General features: G+C 49.1%; 7 protein-coding genes across 7 annotated transcripts; 2 read left to right on the plus strand and 5 right to left on the minus strand.

Annotated features, from left to right (window-relative positions):
- Positions 1 to 798: 798 nt before the first annotated feature.
- EPUS_00633 (Diphthamide biosynthesis protein 2) lies at positions 799 to 2,490 on the minus strand (the record flags this gene model as incomplete). Its single annotated transcript, XM_007804662.1, has 1 exon — positions 799 to 2,490. The coding sequence occupies one exon, from the start codon at positions 2,488 to 2,490 to the stop codon at positions 799 to 801; it is 1,692 nt and encodes a 563-aa protein (XP_007802853.1).
- Positions 2,491 to 3,860: 1,370 nt separating this feature from the next.
- Positions 3,861 to 4,949, plus strand: EPUS_00634 (uncharacterized protein; the record flags this gene model as incomplete). Its single annotated transcript, XM_007804663.1, has 1 exon — positions 3,861 to 4,949. The coding sequence occupies one exon, from the start codon at positions 3,861 to 3,863 to the stop codon at positions 4,947 to 4,949; it is 1,089 nt and encodes a 362-aa protein (XP_007802854.1).
- A 216-nt stretch (positions 4,950 to 5,165) lies between these two features.
- Positions 5,166 to 6,511, minus strand: EPUS_00635 (WD repeat-containing protein jip5; the record flags this gene model as incomplete). Its single annotated transcript, XM_007804664.1, has 2 exons — positions 5,166 to 6,063; positions 6,117 to 6,511. The coding sequence occupies 2 exons, from the start codon at positions 6,509 to 6,511 to the stop codon at positions 5,166 to 5,168; spliced, it is 1,293 nt and encodes a 430-aa protein (XP_007802855.1).
- A 192-nt stretch (positions 6,512 to 6,703) lies between these two features.
- Positions 6,704 to 7,825, minus strand: EPUS_00636 (uncharacterized protein; the record flags this gene model as incomplete). The annotated part of the gene is made up of 1 exon (XM_007804665.1): positions 6,704 to 7,825. One exon carries the CDS (start codon positions 7,823 to 7,825, stop codon positions 6,704 to 6,706), a length of 1,122 nt encoding a protein of 373 aa, XP_007802856.1.
- Positions 7,826 to 11,169: 3,344 nt separating this feature from the next.
- Positions 11,170 to 11,506, minus strand: EPUS_00637 (uncharacterized protein; the record flags this gene model as incomplete). The annotated part of the gene is made up of 2 exons (XM_007804666.1): positions 11,170 to 11,425; positions 11,478 to 11,506. 2 exons carry the CDS (start codon positions 11,504 to 11,506, stop codon positions 11,170 to 11,172), a joined length of 285 nt encoding a protein of 94 aa, XP_007802857.1.
- Positions 11,507 to 16,202: 4,696 nt separating this feature from the next.
- EPUS_00638 (uncharacterized protein) lies at positions 16,203 to 19,789 on the minus strand (the record flags this gene model as incomplete). Its single annotated transcript, XM_007804667.1, has 2 exons — positions 16,203 to 17,141; positions 17,195 to 19,789. 2 exons carry the CDS (start codon positions 19,787 to 19,789, stop codon positions 16,203 to 16,205), a joined length of 3,534 nt encoding a protein of 1,177 aa, XP_007802858.1.
- Positions 19,790 to 20,740: 951 nt separating this feature from the next.
- Positions 20,741 to 21,733, plus strand: EPUS_00639 (uncharacterized protein; the record flags this gene model as incomplete). Its single annotated transcript, XM_007804668.1, has 1 exon — positions 20,741 to 21,733. The coding sequence occupies one exon, from the start codon at positions 20,741 to 20,743 to the stop codon at positions 21,731 to 21,733; it is 993 nt and encodes a 330-aa protein (XP_007802859.1).
- Between the last annotated feature and the right edge of the window lie 255 nt (positions 21,734 to 21,988).

Here is a 21,988-nt window from a genome sequence, read left to right on the forward strand (position 1 = left end):
ATAGTAGCTTGACGGCAAGAGTTCCGCGTGCCGTTGTGGATACGCCATCGGCGCTGCCATCCGAGTGCGTGGCTGGTCCCGTGTATTTCCTGCGCCATAGCAGAGGAGATACTCCATCCATCACAGTCATATCTCAGCAGTATTTACTGACCTCCAAGGTCTAGTAAAGTGTTCAAAATCCTCCTCCTTTTCCTCCTCAATAAGATCTATTTCTCGAGCGTTTTTAGCATAGCTGTTTGTTGATTCAACGATTCTATCGATAATAGCAGGCGTGAGGAGTTTTTGGAATGTATCAAGCTGCGAGAGACTTTGTAGAAGAGATTTTGAACGCTCAAATCGTAATTTCAATGGCAGTTCGTACGCAGGGAGGTCAGGGAGTCGATCAACGTCAAATTCGAGCGTATCAGGAAGAGGTCCAATAGCAACAGGTTTGAGCGCCGTTTTCTGCTCCGTTCGGTCAGTTCTCTTGGTGATTGTGGGGTCTTTAGCTGCAGAAGGAGCACCCTTTTCTTCCCATATAGTTCTAGGCTTTGGCTGGCGGTGAGACCTGCGCAATTCCATGTAGAAGTTAGCATTGATGGCGCTGATCTTCTAAAAACGGAAAAAAAGTCGTGCCAAGACCCAAATTTCTTGGCGCGCTAAAAGGGTGCAAATTCACCACCGGCGCGTGGGATAACTAGCTACCGCAAGTACACTTTACGCCCTACTACAGTCTTTTGTTACTAAAGAATCATGGCACACAGAACAAGGAAATACACCTCGCAGACCTGTTCTGAATGATGGAGGAGATGTAGGAGTTCACGTCCTGGAGCCTTGAGTTCCCACAGCATAACCACGTGCAATACCACTTCGCCCTTCTTGTATGGCACTGCCCTCGGTGTCCTCTTGTTCATATCCGATCTCGAAATCACTACCAAGACCCTGCCATGTTCTTCTTGACTGGAGGAATTGTGCTGCTGGGGAAGCGACGCCGTTGACGGCAACAACATCGCCATTGGCACGCCTTGTGAGCGCGGATGAGTGAGGCGAGTCATTGCTTTTAGATGACTCAGTAGTAACCCTCGACGCAGCCTGCATTGGCCGTGTCTGCGAAACATATCTGCCTGTTCGCAGATCAAACTCAGGAGGGGCTGATTCTTGCTCCGAGTCGTAATCACCGTCCGATCCATCGGACTCATCGAACGGCTTCTCACTAGCTCGATCAACCTTGGCTGAACGAGCATCGAGAATGCGTTGAAAGTCGGCACTCCACTCTCCATTCCAGACCCTATCCTCATCTCGTCTTAGAGCAAGCTCAAGCTCGAAAGGTGTAAGCACAGGCTTGTAGAAATCCTTGCTGTCCACCAAAGAGCTTTCCCAGCATCCGATCACAACCCATCCACCAATCTCACTGAAGTTTGCTAACTTGGCAGCATTCAACTTCCCAACCACAAACATGTAGCTTTTCTTTCCGGCTGCCGCAATCTGAGATTTGACAAGGTCGAGGATATGAAGGTAGTTTTTCACGCTCAGGGTGTTGATCAGGATGCCCCAAATGGAGACCGTTGCCAAGGAAGTGACCAGCGCATAACGTCGACGGAGAAGAAGTGAATTGTTTACAGCAGGTGACATTGTCATTGACTGGTTGCGGGTCTTGCTTCCTTTGGGGTAAATACGTATTTCAGCGAGTCTAGAAGCCAGTGTAAGCAAAAGCGACGTTGGCGGCTCAGAAATGTGGAACAATCGCCAGTCCTTTAATTTCTCTGGGTTTTCGCGGACCTCCTGTGGCACTGTGCGATTTGGTATAGGAGAAGCTGGAGCGTGTATGATCTCAGCCGCAAATACTCCTTCGTACCCCTCTTCGATAATTTTCTGGTAGATGACTTGAACATGATGATCGTAGGGCATATCAGCAGTCAGCACGATCTTCATTCGTTTGTCTGAAAATGCATCTTTGAAAGAATTCACAACCTGCTCACAATCCAGGCTTTGACGAGTAAATATATGCGTCACTGGAAGTCGAGCAATAGGTGACAGACAAGCTCTGCCATAATGTACGACAGTATCAGCATCGACATGCTCAGCAGCAATTTCATCGACACAACAAGAGCCATAAGACGTGTCGGCCAGGATGCTCAGCTTTACTGGAATCTCCGCGTCATCAAGTTCCAGCTGAGAAGTGTGGTTAGACAGTTGTTCGCAAGGAGTGATCGTCTCTTCTCGCTTGTCATGGGACTCCTCGCTACCGCGTGGGAATCCACGAATGCCACGTGTCAAGAGCTCAAAGACTCGAGCCGAGTCAACGAGCATCTCATCTGGAAACTGAAGGGCCACTTTGCGCCACGAATGATTTCGGATCTCCTCTAAAGTCCGCTGAATCTCATATCTTGTGTAGAGGTCCCCATCTGAGACTCGTGTGTCGGCAGGGCCGGTGACAGGCACCGTCTCGTTCAAGATATGGGTATCTGGTGTGGACAGGACAGGCGGAGCCCCAAGACCATTCAAAGCCATTCTATCGAGCTGACCGTGTGCTTGTCTCCCGTTGTTAGCAATTCGGCAAGGAGACAATCTGTCAGACAAAAGCTACTTCACGGTCCTCTGAGGGCCGCGGTCCTTTTGGTCCAACACAATCTCATGGAAGTCACATCCAGAAAAGGTTCAGGATTGAGCTAGACCTATTATGTCGCGTCTTGGCAGAGCATAACTACTTAGCAGGAAGAGGCCCTCTTAAAATAATGCTAGGGGAGCCATCAAAGTGCGCTTAGATTAAGCCTAACCGTGATATTACTTAGAGAGTATAAGGATATGCAGCTTAGTCGTTTATGATCTAATAAAATCTTTCTATCTACAACGTATTTTACTAAAAATATGGTTATAGTATGGTCAAAATATGCTTCTTTTATCATACTAGTATGGTGGTCATTTGACGGAAGGACTGTCATTTCTACTAATGGCACTTAGCGCAAATCTTTAGCTACCCCTTCTCCTGGTAAGTAGTTGCAATCCAAGCTCATTAATCATGGAACGCTTCTCTGCTCTCGTGCTCTCATCGTCTCTTCTAGCCATTCCTTTTTCGACATCCCAATACCATCGACCCTGCAAACTACCGGGTTGCTCCGGAGCCTGGAACATTCAAATTCTCTCCCTATGTAGTAAATGCCATATTGTTATCTGTCGAACGTTGCTGACTAATCAGGAGAATAGAATCTGAATAGCAAGTTGTTCTATCTAATTGACCGCGCAAGGAGAGCCTATTTATACATACCAAATTGCTATATCAAACTGCCAATCCATGCGAAATAGCGCGAAACGTCAATACTAAAAATACATGTTAATTCGAGGCGAAACGCGTAACAGATCTCCCCCCACCCGCCCCCCCTCAGCCGCCCCCGCCGCCACCGTTTGATAACCAGCAAATTCATCGAAGACGCGCAGAATCCAGTAGCGTTTGTTGCAGCGCTATATATCACGTGACATCCGGTCCACATTATCCCATGACGCTCCTCGATTCAATTTGCTATGTTACGATCTATGGCTATGAGATCGTCCGCAAAGGCCCAGTATAGCGTGATCTGGGCATGTGCGAGACAGTGGATTTGTAAGTAGTCCCTGCTCACAATGGCCTGAAAGGGATACTTACCGCATCAGGAACACACCTTGCGTGAGCCCTGATCGACAAGCCGGCTAAGATATCATCCTATCCGATCAAGCTCTGGGGGGAAGCAATTGGACAACAACTGGATTCAATCCATTCTTCACGTCGAAAGCAATGCATATAATTTCTTTGGTACCTCCTCACTCCCGTCAAGATTGAACATCATAGTCCTTCTCTTCCTTTCCATCTATTGTGAGAAATTTATTCCAGCTCGTTCTTCTGCACCATGAATGCCTTCGAGTACAATGCCAACCCCGGCAGGGTCATCTTTGGCTCTGGCAGCATCAAAAAGCTACCTGATGAGATCAGGAGACTCAAACTCTCTTCACCTTTGCTACTAACCACACCACGCCAAGCCAACTTGATCGACCTGTTAGAAAGTGTCCTTAACTCCTCCTCCCCTTCCATCAAACCAGCCGGCACCTTCACCAAAGCCACCATGCACACCCCCTACCACATCACCCAAAAAGCCCTCTCCTACGTCCAAACCATCACCGCCGACTGCATCATCTCCATCGGCGGCGGCAGTACCACCGGCCTGGGCAAAGCCATCTCCTTCAACACCGGCCTCCCACACATCAGCATCCCAACCACCTACGCCGGCAGCGAAATGACCGCAACCCTCGGCGAAACCAAAGATGGCCACAAAACCACAAGGCACGACCGCAGAATCCTCCCTGGGACCGTCATCTACGACGTCGACCTCACCACATCCCTGCCCGCAACCATATCCGCCACATCCGGCATAAACGCCATAGCGCACGCCGTCGAAGCGCTCTACGCGCCCAACGGCAACCCGATCACCAACCTGCTGGCCCTAGAGGGGATCAAAGCGCTCGCAGAATCTCTGCCCGAGATCGTCCAGGACCCGACATCCCAGCCCGCGCGGGAGAGAGCGCAATATGGCGCCTGGCTCTGCGGCACCTGTCTCGGCACCGTAAAGATGTCCCTACACCACAAAATTTCCCACGTCCTCGGCGGCTCCTTTGATCTGCCTCACTCGGAAACACACACCATTGTCCTCCCTCACGCCCTCTCTTACAGTGCACCTGCGATCCCGGGAGCGATGGCTAAGCTTGCCTCGGTGCTGCCGGGTAGCGATGGCGACGCGATCAAAGGGCTGAACGCGCTGTTGGAGAAATTACGGGTCAAAAAGGGGTTGAAGGAGTTTGGGATGAGGGAGGAGGATGTGCAGAGGGCGGCGGAGATCGCGGTGGAGAATCCGTACGCGAATCCGAGGCAGGTGGAGTTGGAACTTGTGAAGGAGTTGATACGGAGGTGTTGGGCTGGGGAGGAGGCACGGGCGGATTTCTAGGCTTGCGTTTCACCTCCTGAGTTCCTAAATCGAGATTATTTATGCTTAGCACATTATGATGGCCTTCTTCTCGTGCCGTAGAGAATGTGTAGTATGTCACGAAAGCGCTAATTTGAGCGAAATGGTTTTCTTAACCTGGACCAAGCTGTTGTCTGTGCATGAAATGTGCAGGGTATCTTACTGTTGAATGGCTTCGAATGCCAGTAGGGAGACGCTTCAATCGAGGTCAAAGGCCATGGTTTGTTGCCCTCCCGACTTATCTTTCCCCTTGCCTCGTTTCCGCTTCTTCCTTTTCGACTTGGGTTTCTCGTCTGCACTGCTGTCCTCTTCTCCTCCATCACTGTCCTCCTCACTATCACTGCCGACGACTCTCTTTCCACCGTTGAGGCTGACACTCTTTTTCAGCTCTGGCGCCTCCCGCCATACCTTAACCACCTGTCCTCCACCGCTGACCATCCTCCCCGCAACATCAAACCCCAGCGCTACAACGCCCTCAATATCGTCATGCTTGACATCCATATCTTGCACGACTCTGTTTGGTCCAACGCGTACAAACCTCACCCTGCCATCCGCTAATCCCACCGCTACCAGTTTTTGCTGGCCCTGAAGTGCTAAGCCACCCACACCCTCAGGGACCTTGGCCAGACAGTCCACTGACTCCCCGAGCTTGTCAACCACAATCCTTTCGTCTTGATCATCCCACACGCCCTTCTCCCAAAGAGTGATGACACCTCCTGCACCTCCGACAAGGACTTTCTCACCCTGGCTCGTCCCACCAGCTTTCAGACCTGATACGAAGAGCGAGGAGGTCAATTCGTCCTCTTGGTCTTCAGACCTTGACACAACGCCTTTTCGGAGATCTGTGACGGCGATTGTAGTGCCGCCAGCGGTGAGAAATTGTTTCGGAAGGCCGGAGGTGGAGGTGCTGGAAGGCGGGAGTGGTGTGATGGATGAGATGTAGTCATCATGTGGACGGTGTGTCTGTGTAGGTTTCAAGGCTGCGGTGACTGGTTTGGAGTCACGGAGATCGTAGAGATAGAGGGCTGAGGAGTCGGTCCCTAGGAGCAGGGTCTGCGGGGTTAGAATGTGAAGGCTGGTAGGGGCATCGGGTTTGCTATAGACGCCGTTAACCAATACAATCCTCTTCGATGTCGGAAACAGACGAACCCGTCGACCTCAGGTATGGCAAACTTTCCAATCACTCTCCCATCCTCTGATCGTGCGGCTTTCACAAGCTCATCTGTCCCTGCACTGTATAATATCTCCCCATCAAGACTGTAAGCCAAGCATCTGCAGCTACCCTTATGCCGCCTTGTGCGCCATGCAGTCTCTACCTCTCCAAGTCCGTTTTCTGATGCTGTCGAGGATCGCCGCCGCCCAAAGGGCTGTACTGGAGCTTCATCTGGGCGTGGTGAACTTTCGGCGGAGGTAGGGGCTGGAGGTAGCTTGAAACTCTGGACGTGACCGGAGGCCAAGCCGACAGCGACGATTGGTTCGGACGGGTTGATTGCTTGGGCGAAGAGATCCGAGGTCAACGGTAGAGAGCAGATTGTGTCAAACATTGCACCCTATGTCCCAGTCGAATCCTACTTGCGCTCCTGGAGGTAGCTTGACCTGACAAAGCGGCCGAGATTCTGCCGAGAGCGGGCGATTGAACGAAGCGGAAAACAAGGACTGAGTATTATTTACTAGGTATTGCGCTTCTACACATCTATAAGATTTCTCTGTAGAAAAAGTGCTAACGCTCGTCATGCTTATTCCTCTGCATCGTCTTCTTCAGATCCATTCAGAGTCGCTGTGCTCACCCTTGCAGCCAGATCCGGTTTGTAAGCCTCTTCATCTCCCGCCTTTCTCTTCTTCCTCCTGTTGATCTTCACTTCTTGCATCTCTTCACCCTCCCCCGTTTCTGGTATATATGAGATGTCCTGAATGACTCTTCGGCGTCTTCTGACTCTATGAGATGGACGAGGCCAGTCGTCATCACTTCTGGTTCTATAAATTGTCTGTGCCTTTCCACCCCCTGGCGATCTGGATCGTGTTCGACTCTTCTGACGGCTATGGCTGGGGTCTGTGTTTGTGATCTGTTCTGATTCAAGTGGATCACTGTTGCACAGTGGCAGATTTTGTACCCTGTTGAAACTGGTATGAATGTTGCTGATCAGATTGTCCCCTTCTATCTCATAACATGCGCCGGCTCCTTTTGCTATCAAGCCATGACGCATCTCACCCGTATTCCCGATAGGGTCTGTGTATGACCAGAAGTGAAAGGAGGGCAGCTCATTCCTGAGGAGCTGGATATAGTAAAGGTTGTCAAGCGATTTGTGCTCTTCACGGACATCATCACGTTCCATGTCTTCTTGCGGAGATGCTGTTGAGTAATTATATTCTCTCCATGAGCCTCTCAATTGCATAGTTGCTGTCTTCGGGTCGATATTGACCCACTCGGCCAAAAGTCTAGCCGGGACCACGGTCGCATACGCAAACCAATGGGAGAACGGCTCTATCCTACGCCGAGCCTCTTGCATCAACATGCTTGATGGCTCACGGGGTGGCATACCCATGATCGGTAGGCGCAAACCAAAGGTAACACCTGACAAGATCCAACGAGTAACTATTAGATGCAATGGTAGCTCGAGGAGCCCATCCCAACTGCGATAGTTAGGGCTCTTACGTTTCCAGATGCCAATGCCTCTGGGAGGGGAATTGACAGGGTCGCGGCCATAATGAGGCCCACCGTACACGATTTGTATACCGCTACTCGCAACCGTTTTGACAGAGCCCCAGTTGACCTCACTCCGGTATGTCGGGTCATTGTCAGGATGATCAGTGACGTCGGGACAAGTGGTCGGGTCAGGGTGTATTGGCGGCTGAGACATAACGACTTTTGAGTGAACAACTTTTGAGTGGGCAACTGCTTAGAGAGCATGTACTGTGTACTGATAGAGTCGAGATTACCAAAAGAAACAACAAACTCACAGGGATTAAATCTAAGGCCAGATTAAGATCGAAGCACTCCTTTTGTCTTGATTAGCGTTTCCGGGAGAATAACCATTATTGCTTCGTTCCGCATGCGGTCTCCTCCTTTCAGGACAACGAGTCCATGTGAACGAACTTTGAAAATAGAGAAATTCATCCAGAGAATCGCAACTCTTGTGAACTCAATTTCATCCTAATGCAGACGGTTTTTTTCAAGAGGCACTTCAATAATACGAAAGAGCAGGGTACTATTTGCTGAAACCTGCTAACATTCCAGCCATATGGATGGCAATGCTGTCTATCTAGCTACCTATCAAGATGAATCATTCTCAAAATAAATGTTTTAAGTCAGACGCCATTGTAAAGACACCCTTCGGCATACCTGCGGAACAATTGGTATCAGCGCTCCGGGTAGGTGGTTGCCTGATACCGGAGGTTGGACTGCGGCGGTGTGAACGTGCTTCAACTGCATGATGATCTTCCAGACCTGTGAGTCAGACAAATGTAAGAGTGAAAATAGAGACCGGAGAGCAGAGCAACTACATGTGAAGAAGAGAAGTGTGTCAGATAGATTACCACTTCTGCATTCGGCAGAACTTTAGCGACTCTATGCCAAGAGCTTGACACTAATCTCGGCTAATACCTCCAGGGTCTTGGACTACTAATGCGCTTCCTCATTGACGCCGGCTTCCTAACTGAGTTGCGCTCAGCGACCTCCTTGGACATATCAATCGCTGCAAAGCATTGCTCTTTCCATGTCAGTAGCTCCTGCTCGAGTTTTCAACACGCACTGGCTGTGACATGGCCACCAAATTAGGACACTGTCCTACATCAAAGATGATTGTGTCTCTTGAACACCTTCCTCCCTCCAAGGGCTGCAAACGCGATCGCGCTGGGTACCCTTGGATATGGCATCGCTAAGGTTCTTCAATATGTGATCACCTCTGATCTCATATTGTTATTACGTTATCGCCGCTGAAGACTTGCTACCAACGTTATCAGATCAAGCAAAAGCGCGTTTGCCATATCCGACAGATGCCTTGCCTGGCGCCAGAGACGTTTCGTCTCCTACAGAAGTATTAGAGTCTACGAATGGGGTCCAGAATCCGGTCCGAAGGTGCTCTTTGTGCATGGTATTAGCACTCCCTGCGTTGCGTTGGGTGATGTTGCACAAGGTCTTGTTGAAAAAGGCTGCCGAGTAATGCTATTCAACCTATCCACTACTCTGTCATAAAAATGACGATATTTATCATTGGCCCAGATTCCGCAGCCAAGGCATTTCACGTGACTATCCAGCAACGAATAATCCTTAAAGGTTGCGCCTGCAGTGTACCTCGCGTCTGTGGCGGATGTTTGAGCCAATGATAAATACCGTCATTTTATGACAGAGTGGTGGATATAAAGCTCCCTTCCAATCACTTGAAGTCATTAGACATTTAGCTTGTTGGGCACTAAACTTGTAATCACTGACCTTTGTGATAGATTCGGTAGAGGCTTTCCCGACAACCCGCATGACCTTTCCCAGCACCCTCGTCTCTTTTGCTCCCAGATCCTGACATGCCTGGCCTCTTCTTCTCTTTCGCGGACGGGGAGCTCGTCCGGAAGGTTTGCATTGATTGGTTATCCCCTTGGTGGTGGCATCGCAACGTCTTTCACTGCTCATTTTCCTGGTCTAGTTTCGTCTCTCATTCTGATCACTCCTGCAGGCCTTCATCGGCCAAATCGAGTCCGGTTGAGGCGGAAGTGCCAGAGGATGAGTTGAAGTCCGCCGCTATGTTGCCAGAAAAGCATCCAGAGCTCGCCCCAGCAAACATCATCCACTTTCAAATTCAGCATTATCAGGCTTTCGTGCAAGCTATATATCTAGTATGAGACATAGGCCAATCATGAAGGGGCATACAATATGGAATTGTACCGGCAAGAGGTTGAGCACATAGAAGACCCCTGAAGAAGAGACTTCTCCTAATGATGGACCCATTCATGGCAAAGTGCGCATCATCTGTGCAAATGAGGATACCAGTATTGTCAGCAGCGATCTGGTGGCAGACGTGACAGACGTGTTTGAAGGTATCGTTCAGTTCCGACATCCGGCCGCTGGGCATGATCTACCCATCTCGAAGAGCAGAGAGGTCGTTGCTGTCATCTAAGAGTTCTGGACTGGCTTCGCTGTACTCTCACCCTACGAACATTGAACAAGGAATAGGGTTAGAGACAGTACGGCACAGCATGCACAGAATCCATCTCTGGCGCCATCGCCGATCAAGCAAGGTAGATAGAGGATAGTACACGTCTGATCGGGTCTGTGCGTTGGTGTGTCAGCTCTAGGAATGTCGGAACATCATGGAACCTCATATCAGCTTGTGCCGCATGATAACTATACTTTCCGATTCAGGTACCCAGCAGTGTGATGGTGGGCGCAAACTATGTGCCTCGAGAGTGATCACTGCTTCACCGCTGATGCGCGAGTTTCGGGGTTATCATGGTGCTTGTAAGCAACATACCGGAAAGTGCGATTGGTACTGCATCTGTCGATCTCCAGCGATTTCCCAGCGGCTTCTTCATGCACCTCGCCATCGTTCAGATCAGCTTCGTCGATTGCCATTCTATATCGCGCTAAGTCGCCAAGGCATTCGATCCAAGTTTCCTCAAAGCTAGGTACAGTTTCCATAAGCAACGCCATCATTGAATAAGCTAGGTAGACAAACGATAACATATGATCCAGTGAGTCTGGCAGTCGGTGTCTAAGCAGCTCGAGGAGACTATGTATACCATGGCGCCACATACAGCCGGCATAGCATACTTGGTCGCTAATCTTTTCAGGGCAGGTGATGAAGAAGGATGCTGGCTTGCTAAGAAGAAGTCATGGTGTTAGTGGAGCAGCGTTCGGTGAAGAGCGATCAATGCTTGCCATTGCTCGTCGGTGAGTTTGTTGGCCGTTGCGGCTTGTTACTGATTGATCCCCACGCATTTCTTTCCCACCATGACCAAGCCAACATAGGCTTCCAGGAAGGGAGTGACCTTGGTCAACATCAGCGAGGGACCCATTGCACAAGAGATTGGTCACGAGAATGTGTAATATCGTTGGGTATCTTCGAATTGACATGATCTAATATCTCGCTATTGCTTTGCCTATACCGGCACCGAGGCTGTCTACATTCAGATCTGAAAAACTACCAACAGAACCACCATCACCTGTCGATCGACGCAAGAGTCTTTGTCAGAAGCACATGCCTGCTGACTACATTCACTTCCTCCCCCAGTGTGTGTTCGAGGTGCCGCTTGCCATAGAGTTCCTCGCATCGTCGACGATGTTCTTGTCAGTATTTTGTTGCATGAAATTATTGAGATCGTGAAGAGTCGTGTTCCCACCACCAGCCCTATCATCAGCTGCGAATCGAACGCCGCGGCTTTGGTCCGATGCGAGATACTCCCGAAGCGGGGAGCTTGACGGCACCTTGTCAAGATTGGTGGATTTCAGAGAGGTCTTATTCTGCCCATTGCTGGAAAAGAAGATGTGAGCCATTGGCAGAGTTTGAGAATACAAGACCATACTTCCCATTCCCACTCGCTTGCAACGACATGTTCTCAACGATATGCGGGCCTTTGTTTGAAAGGTAGATTTGATGGGAGGAAGGTTTAACGTGAGTAATTGAAATCGGTGACAGATTTGCTGGTTTTAATCTGCCAGACTAGGGTCACAGGCGACAGGAGAGAATGATGCTACGAAGACCAGATTGTCGTGAAGAGACTTGCAAATGGAGAAATCAGAAAGTCCTCGAAAACTCGGGATGACTCTTCTGATTTTGTACCCGCTGACGCTCAAACAAATGCAGATTGTTGCAGTAGTGTAACTACCAGGTTTTGAAGGGCAGGATATTATTCTGCCATCAGACCGGGTATTACGGGCTCTGGGTGTGTCCAGGATGCGCAGACGATGGACTAGCCTCTCCGAGTGGGCGAAAGAATGCTCGAGATGCCCACAGGCTCAGGCTAGGAAATGAGCAGGCGTCTGACCTGTCATGCGGTCCGTTCCAGCACGATACGCACAGCAATCGCTTGCCGTTGATGGAACGTCATCATCTAGAGGATACATATCATTGAGTGATGTGGCATGTGGCACACGGGTTGTTGTGGTAAAGCTCAAACAAGACCGCCAGACCATTTGAGATCCAGAACCCTTTTGGAAATAGAGTCGTTGTTACACAATTCATGTTGTCATCCCCAGTGGCGTCTTTAGTACTCGAGAACCTCGTCGGGTCAGGTCCGATGCATCGGTAGCTATGCAGTGTGGATAGCTGTGTAATGTGGATAATGTGGGTGGCGGCGGTAGCGTGTTTCCCAATTGTGTCGCCTAGCTGGTAAGTATCAGACCTTGCAAGGCGGAATGGAATGTTTCTTGCCAAACAAACTTCCGCAAACAATAAGCACAGCCCATCCACTGCGGCAAGGTGCCACAATTGCTAGTGTTTCAGTCTATTTCTGTGCATCACTACCTTCGAAACATATTTTCTCTTCACAAAAGCATGTAGCTAGGAATCTAAAATACAAAGTTCGGAGAAGATAGCTCCACAGGCGCCAAGGCCCCAGAACATGAATTAAGATCCCTGTACAGCTGTAATGTGTGTTATTTTGTGTGGCCATCCCATGCAACCTATCTGCCGACCTTCAGACTCCAAGAGAAATAATTTAGCTCCTTGATAGACTTAAGCCCGCACCAGGTGCTTAACTCCTCAGGCTTTGGAGCAAGATTGACAAGCAGGTGATAGACTTACTGCTGATTTAGGATTTGTTCACCTGTTCATGAATATAGCTTGTCTTCTGTTGAAACATGTCCAATCCATCCTTTGACATTGCCAATTTTATAACACCCACACGGCCGGTTCGGGTCCGGCACATCAACTGTCTTGCATGGCGTGCTGCCAATCTAGCTCGGAACATGCAATGAAAACGGGGCGTTGGGGGCGGTGGAGCTGTTTCATCCGAACTTTGTATTTACCACGCTGATTTCTAGTCATAAGAACCACCATTGAACTGATGCTTAGAGCTGATAGCATTCCACAGCGTTCGTTACAACACAGCCAGTGAGACAGCAACAGAACTGGACCAGTAACGCAACAGTACCCGAATTGCAACAGTTTCCACCCCAAAAGAATGAAAGCATTTTGGACATGCTGCATCAGCCTCAAACCTTTACAGATTTTGATACCTCTTTCACACATTTATAAAATTCTTTCATTGGAATTAGGGCTTAGTTGGTAGCTTTCAGGGTTTTGCCCAAGGAGTCAGTGAGGTGTACATCAATTAAGTGTAGTTCGAAACCCACTGGCGCTGTCCTTTTGGCGGAGTGATTGATGTGTCCCTTTTCTCATTGGTCACAGTGTTGCATTTCCGCTGCAGTTGCATTACTGGTCCACTTAGGTGGGTGACAAACTACCATAAGTAGGATGTGACCAGCTAAAGGGTAAATAGGGGCTCATGGCAAGCTAAATATGACCTTCTGTGATGCAAGTTTGTCCATTTGGCGGAGTGGCTGATCCATCCTTGTTCTGCAGGGCCATCATCGATGAAAGCATCATCTGATACTCTCTGTATGGATAACCGACAATCGGCTTCACCGCCCGATCTTTATTTGACTTTCGCTAAGGAAACAAGGGCCTCAGCCTGGCCGCTCAAATACTTGGATCCTTCCTTAGGGGTTACATGTCCATAGATGTATTCCATATCTTCTACACATTGACCAACATCAGTGTATGGATTATCTTTAGTGGCTCAACTCAACAGCCAACTTATATTTTGTTTCGTCTGAATGAGAAGACGGAGTTGTTATACGACCAATGAGGTCAATACTGGTAAACATGACATACTGTGGTCTTCCCGAGATGATCTCGTGTACATTTGCTTTGCATATGACGGGAAGCGGGGTGGGTGGCAACACTAGTGTGGGTGAATCCAAGACTTGCTTAAGGTTTCGAAAATATATGATTACCATCCCGTTTTGTTGTTCAGCCCGCCAGCCACCTGCACGTACCCGCCAGGGCGTCGGCTAAGACTTATACTAGGAAAATGCCGTACACTAGAAATGCATAGAACGAGTGAAAGAACACGTAGCCGCCAGGGCGTCGGCTAAGACTTCTACTAAGAAAAGGCTGTACACTAGAAATGCACACATAGTAGAACGAGTGAAAGAACACGTCAGCCTCTCCACCAATAGGACAGCGCTGATGGGTTGAATCAATAATCCGATCTCGCTTGTTTTCGCAGGCTAAGCACAAGTTTTTTTCGATTTCACCATGCGTTAGCACGACGTTAGTACTTTTGCTCAGAACGGACTCTTGACGTTACTTGAAGCTTATTCGGCTCGGCTTCGTCGCACTTGGTAATTCTCTCCACGGTTCCGGTGGCTGTTTTGCGTCTCCACCTCACCTCGACTCCATTCCTTGCTGCCACCTACGGTGATGCGCCATAATCTTCTTCTGCCGGCCGATCCAGATCAAACTCGCCGCTCGTTACTAAAGACCAGATGCTAGTTAGTATACAAGCCTAGGTAAGTACTCCGTACACGAAATTGCATTCGAAGGGTTCCAGAGAACGAATCTGCAACACTCTTTGTGGGCAAAGAAGTTGGGTTGGCACGTCCATACTCACTGGCTTTTCTCTCTCGAACACGGTTCAGTAAGACAGCAAAGCGGCTCTGATTTAGACCACCTTTTTGGTTCAATTTGCTAGATACTAAGTTACCAATCCGGTGAATGTTATTATCATTTCATCATCCCCACCTCTTTCCATTGACACGTCATCAATCCTTCAGTCCCGAATACGCGGTAACTCACCGAACCACCTTAACCATCCACCCGTCCTAAACCCATGAACCCATCCCGCGATCATCAACTCGTTCTTCCTACTACGTAATTATGGACTCGTTCCCAATCTCTATTCATCAATCTGTCATTCAATCAGCGCTCCACCTTGCCACCATTGACAGATCTTTCGGCCATATATGCTTCATCTTTCATCGTTGTCACTGACCGCTAGCTGCCTACCCCTCCCAATCCAATTTCCAACCTTTTCCCACCCCCAATCCACAACCTTCATTGTCAACTGCAGCCCGAAATCAAGAGAATAAGATAACTCTTGCTTCCGCCGAAGAGGCATTTATTACCGCATAGAACAAGGGCCAGTCCAGCAGCTCTGTCTGGACGAGTTAATGCATTTGAAACGGATAGGGACATTCTTGGAGTTAGCGGCACCACCACTCAGTATTTCCTCGACTGACTGAGGACCTAGACAAGCACAGACTAGGCTTCGAAGCGACCGTACCAGGTAACATTGGAGATAGAGGAAGGAGAGAACCCGGATTGACATATAAGAATGGTGGTGGAATGTCCCAAGCTTTGGAGCTGCCACACGCATACTAAAAGTTACTGTTTGCGACTTGGTCAGAACCTGTCACTCTTAACGGCAGGACGCGGAAGATCTACGTAGTAGTAAGCTGTCTGATCCGCCGGCGATGCGCTGGAACCGGTTCTACCCTGCCACCACCCTAAGTCAGTAGGGATAACGTACTAGTACATCAATTACGTAGCAAGTGTGGTTCGAAACCCACAAGCGCTGTCCTTTTGGTGGAGTGTCCCTCTTCCACCCCATTACGCACAGTGGCTTCGTTTTAGAGCCGTTTTGACCTGCGACTTACTGGCTTTAGCTACGAGTATACGGAGTATTAATTCTGCATTGTGACTAGCGTATCCAGTAATCTATGCTGCTTGGTAATGAATCTTACTCGGGATGGTAAGGTACTAGGTATTGTCGAAGAATGCGCTGAAGTGAGTAGAGAGTATACACTGCTATTTATTCTACCAAGGAATTGTGCACACAATACAGAATCCTTTGCGAAAATGTAGTCACGCTCGACCAATCTCACCACGGCGAGTAGCAAGGGTTGGGCAAATGAGAATTGATCTAATGTGTCAATCAAAAGTTACATCTCTCTCAAGCTCCAACTCACTACTCCGTACAAGCTGGCGATCAATGCTGGCCGGAGACTCCACGCCAGCTGACATTCACAACGATCTCGTAGATCAATCACGCCTTCTCATCGTAAAGCGCGGTTCATCCCGCTGGACCCTCGAGCAACAAGAAGAATGCTCGTGCACACTATCCGAGAGTTTCGATACCATAACCAATAAATAAATGAATCATCATTGTGTAAAAGCTTACACGAATTCGACAACGACCTAACACACTCTTCGAAACCCCTCTCATTCAATGAGGCCCATATGCCTACTGCTGTGGACTGCTCCGCAACCTTCTTCCCATCCCGGATCCTGGTCCAATGCTTTGAGCCAGAACGCTGTTCTCTCTACCTTTGCGCGGTAATCTGCTTTCTGTTGTAGCGTGCCTCTTGAGCGGCGGCTGCTGCTGTGCATGGTTTAGGGACTTGGCGAAGGATGTCGAGGGTTGCCCATGTAAATCACCTGCCGACGAAGCTTGCGCCAGTACGTTCATATCCACTTCTTTCAGCCCTCCCTTGATTTCTTCGGCAGGGTCACTCGCCTTCCAAGTCGTAGGTGCGACTTGAACAGTAGCGGCTGCTGAATCATCGTGGAAGATTCTGGTCTTGGTCGGACTCGGCAGCTTACTAGGTGAGGAGAACCCTTTTCTGGGTGAGGCAGTTTTTCTTGGTGATGCAATTTTCCTCGCTGATCGGGCGACAGCAGGCTTCGCATCTGTCAAGCCTCTGATCTGCGCAAGGAGCGAATCGTGGCTCCTCGTACAAGGGAGATGTGTGGGGTACGTCCAATCCTTCTTCTGTGGTGTTTCACCTGTTGCCACATAGTCGATCAGAGGATTTGATTCAAGATTGGCTTGAAGCTCCGCCAATGGGGTTTGAATGCTTTTAGAAAGCGACGAGGTACTGTCTTGGAGAGAGTCAATGTTAATCCTGCAAGCTGCACCATGATTATGCATGCGTGCGGAAGTCGCTTGGAGAGTATCATTCACGTTTGCAAAGGTCTGCCGAACATTGTTTGACAGATCTTTGAGGCTTTCATGCTGCAAATGGTGATGTTGGCCGTTCTGTTCTCGAGCACGAGTCACGAACTCATCTAGTGCTGCCATCTGGATAGCCATGTCATTCAGTTGAGCATCAACGATCCGAACAGTTTCGTTGTGCACGGCTTTTGTGGTGTTTTGAATAGCTGTGTTGCGACTGTTGATGTCCTAGAATGGCTCTGTCAGTAATCATGGCCTCCTTCATGTTATAAATAGCATACCGTCCAGTCCTTCTTCATCTTGTTCTTCAAAGAATCCTTCGATTTCACAACCTCGCCCACAAACGATCTCTCTTTTTCAGACCACTGGCCCATGCCCTGCGCATAGACTTTGCTCGCTCGCTCAAATTCGCTTCGGGACGAGATTAGCTGGGATCGAGTGGAGTCCACGTTCGAGGATAAGCGTAACTCCTGTTTCTTTGCCGATTCGTCCATCAAAGCCTTGACCTGGGAGAGAAGCTGATCGCGATCATGCTGTGAGGCTTGACGCTCCTCAGTGAGGCACTTCTCGAGAGATGAAGATGCCGCTGCATTTGAAGCGACGATCTTTTCGTTGGCCTCTTGCAATTGGTTTCGGAGCTCATCAGCCTCCTCACGTTGGCTGTTGGCATGTTTGACGACATCGTCGAACATTGCCTTGAACTCGCGGCCAAGGGCACTGTAGGAAAGGTGGAGCTGAGTATGGAAGTGCTCCAACTCACAAATAACTTCTGCAGATATCCTGGCAGCAGCAGCAGAGAGCCCGTTCAATCCTTCACCTACTTTGCCCTTGACTTCCTCACGAAGCACTTTGATCTCTTCCAGCACCTGATTCATTTCGTCATGCGCTCCGGAAGTCTGCTGCCTAAGCTGACTCTCTGCTCTTTCATGGTCAGCATCCCGAGCGCTGAGAAATGCTTGGTTAGAGGCGATCTTATCTATCTCCGCGTTCAGAAACTGCTCCACTTTCTCGGACATTTCTGTAAGCCGGGTTGATTGCTCGACTTGGAAGTGCTCCATTTCCTTATCAACGATTTTTGTGACTTCACCTATCCGAGCGGTAGATGATTCCCAGGTCTGGCGGTTCAACAGATGCAGATCCGATCTTCGGCGAAGCTTCGAATGTAAGCTACCAAGGTCCTGTACTGATTCGTCTAGCTTCGTCATCAAACCAGTCCCAAGACCATGTAATTCTTCTTCGGTGGCCTGATGTGCCTTCCGGAGTTTGATCTCCTCATTTAGCAGCTGCTCAGTATCGCGCAGGACGATTTCCGTCTTCAGCAGAACATCTTTCGTGTTTTCGAGGGCTAATCTGGTCGTTTCGTTGTCGCGCTTGAGGCTGTTGAAGCTGTTGGTCAGTGAAAACAGATCCTGAACTTTGTTACGGAGACTGGTTTCCAAGGTCTCGATTCTTGCACTTTGCTCTTCGCTTAGTATCCTTCTCGACTCGCTCTCCACTGTGATCTCTTCAAATTGCTCATTCGATAGATAGACACCATTCCTTTGTCTTGTCGCAATTAGTTCGCTTTTGAGCTTCTCTATTTCAGTAGTAAACTCTCTCAGCAAAGTCTTCTTTGAGATCATAGAGTTGATCTGTGGCTTGTTTCGAATGTTCTTGGCTCGAAAGGCATAGTCAAGCGTAGAAATGGTCTCTTCGAGATTGCTTCTTGCTGGGGAAACAGTTGCAATAATGCAAGTCTTCGTTCGCCCACCCAACGAGTCTTGCAGCAAGCGAGTGAGCTTAGACTCCCGGTACGGAATATGTGAGCTCTTGTCGACAAGAGCGTTGATAACACGTCCAAGGGTCAGCAAGCTTTTGTTGATCAAGCCTGCTTCCGCTGCCCGTTTGTTTTCCGCTCCGCTTCGCTGGATGTTCTCGCTCCCAGCTAAGTCGACTAAATTCAGTTTTCCGGCACAAATGAAGTCCTCTCCAGTCTCGCCCGGCTTCTTGATATATGTGGTGATAGTAAAAACGGTATGGCTTCTTGAGCTCAGGTCATTGCATTTAGTGGCTGCTACTTGACGTTTGTGGCTTCCCGCTTGCAGCAACTTGATGCCCGCACTGGCAGACTTGATATGAGACTCCTCCATGCCTTGAACTAGCGTTGCGCTGTACCCCTTTTTGTTATTGTCATCGTAGATCTTTAGCTTCGTACCATCGTCGGCGGATAGGAGATCGCGTAGCTCTTCATTGTAAAGTTCGATGAAGGAGCATTTTACGGAGCATTCGACCTCATCGGATTCAAGCTTCTGAAAGAGTGTGTAGAGAACTCGAGGTATGATACCGGCTGCGTCTGACAGAAGCCCCAACGTATCTGTCATATCCCCAGACATGGTGTATGTCTTACCAGTCCCTGTCTGCCCGTACGCAAATATGGTACAGTTATATCCGGTGAGCATTTCGCCAAGTATGGGTTTAACAACCTCATCAAATATGATGGCTTGATCAGCCGCTGGGGAGAAGACTTTGTCAAAATGGTAGGTCTTGTTGCTCAAGGCGCTCGGTCCCATTGAAAGCTCGACACTTCTGCCTTTGAGCCCGTTGACTGAAACCACAACACCACTGTTTTCTTTGACTTCTCTGTCGCTTCTGCCCCGGCACCGGACTACCACGTTGATGTTTGTCTCCTCGCCTGCATCCTGGTCAAAATCGCGTTCCTTTCTCTTCAGTCCCGCACTCGGTGGAGCACTTGGGGATCGAGCTCGTGTTGTGCTTCCAGAAGACATTGAATCTGCTGGTGACTCTGATCGTCCAATGGTCGATGTTGACGCATTCGGTCTCGCTGGTGGGCGCATTGAGCCACGCTTTGCGGGCTGTGGGCGAGGAGGGATCACCATAATGCGTTGTATGTTTTCACTAACGAAAATTCTTCAATACAGTCTCCGCAGCAGAGATAGAATTTCTAGCGCATTCGAAGTAAGGACGTGAAAGGTGACGGCAAGGTTCTTGCTGCCAAGAGAATGAACCTTTCCGGGTTAGAAGTAAACAATGTCATTTGCCTCAATAAGGACTAGCCTCAGCCGTTGGGCAGATGACAACCAGTGTGCCTGGACATTGAGCACAAGGGGTTTGCTTTACAGAACACATGATGCTCTCTGAAAGTCTTCTAAGTTTCATGATGCTCAAGTCTTAAGGATGTCCTCTTTACTTACTCAGTGCTCTGAAGATCGGAGGTTGTCATGGCCAGCCAACATGGGCATACACAGATCTATCCCGGCAGAGGCCTCGGCTTCTTGAGCAAGTATTTCCACCCTTTCTTTAGAATCAGGTACTAATCTCTCGCAGCATTAGGAGCGTCTCTTCACAACATCCTGACCCGCCTCAAAGCTCAGCCGCAAAGCTACCCTTCCATTGATCTATCTTATTCCTCGAACGAACCTGTCCTTCACCCTGTTATCCTAGACCTTGCTAGCAGCGGAATCCGTCTCCAATTTGATGGCCCAGATCAGCGTCTACGGCTGATCGAAGTGCTCGACTTCTCCAAAGCGTCACTGACATACAAAGGCACTGAGCTACTTCGACGATCTAAAAGTACAAGTGATGGACTCAATGAGCAAGATCCAAAGCAAAAAGGGCCAGCTTTTCGACACGTGTACAATCGACTCTTCGGCCCTTCCTACCCTGGCGAATATATTCCTCCGACGTCTCGGAGCGTCTCGGATCGCGGTACATATGTGCTGTCGTATCCTGGGGTAGCCTTCTGCTTCCCCTTATTGCAAAGCTCATGGTCGGAACGCGCTGACTTTGTCTCCCTGCTGTCCTCTACCGCATCCTTGCCGGCCATATCAATGGCTATTTTCCAAGGTTCTTCCTGGTCCGAAGCAAGAGCAACTCTTTTCACAAAGCAACCACAGTTTCCAAGGTCGATAGCCCTATCTGGCAAAGACAAAGATCTGGCTCCGGATGAGGTGGAAGAGGCTCGAATTTATGGACAGGGGCAGATTGAGTTTGTACGACGTTTCATGCCTTCATTTTGGGTACATTTGAGTGAGACGACTCCTCAAGATTTGATAGCCGAATTTGGACCACCTGATGCGATCTATCGGAAGAATGACAATCGTATTTCAATACACGGAAATGATGTCGAATATCGCATTCCTGGGCTTGAGAGCACATCTCCTGTAGGTCGAGCCACATCCGTGGATACCGATCACTCATCGACCCAGAGCTACAGCGAGGGATCTGATCGTGAACAGCCTTCAAATTCCGCGGACAAAGATGTGGTCAATCCGGAGTGTTTTTTCAACTACTTTCATCATGGCTTTGACGCCTTCGTATCGTTTCCAACCTCAAAGTCGCCTCCTTTTCCAGGCACTGAGGCAAGACATGGAACACCACTCTTTGGACCAGAATTGAGAGTAACCAAGATCTTGTTCCATGCAAACGTGCCAGGATCCTATCCATTCAATCGCCATCGAAGAAGCAGGTGGTCAATTCAGACTGGCCCAACTGGGGTTGGAGTAGAATTGTTGTCGTCAGAGATGCCCTTTGAAGACGTCTCGGATGTACTTAAGCGTATGTGGCATGGCTCGTATCGTTCTGAAGATGAGGAAAGGTCTATGCAACGAGGTATGGTCCTGAATCGGGGTTGGGGTGAAAGTCCTGAATCTTCTGTGGAGTTATTGGGTGGATGGGAGGACAATGCTTCCCCACATGGGACAGGTGGACTGGAGTCCTCAGATGGAGTTCAAGGCCTCGGCAACACGGAGTTGTTCGGATTCCCAGGCCTTTTGTTTGAGGTGGTCAAGAATGGAACTGTGAGCTGTTTGACTGTCTACTGACGGACAACGTACTTAGACCTGCTTTTTGCTACATTTAGCAAGCGTGGGAATGAGCATTGGGAGATCATCTAAACGGACAATTGTTGGGACCGCGAGGCAAAGATGACATACTGGTATCAATCTTACCCACAACAATATAATAAGACTCTCTAATGTACCATTTCTAAGTGTGCTCATTACAATAATAATAATACGTCCTTGTAACGTGAATTAGGAGGCACCTCGTTTAGTGGAAATCTGAATCGTAGTTAGAAT

Source organism: Endocarpon pusillum (assembly GCF_000464535.1).
Source record: "Endocarpon pusillum Z07020 unplaced genomic scaffold scaffold344, whole genome shotgun sequence".
NCBI classification, from domain to species: Eukaryota; Fungi; Ascomycota; class Eurotiomycetes; order Verrucariales; family Verrucariaceae; genus Endocarpon; species Endocarpon pusillum.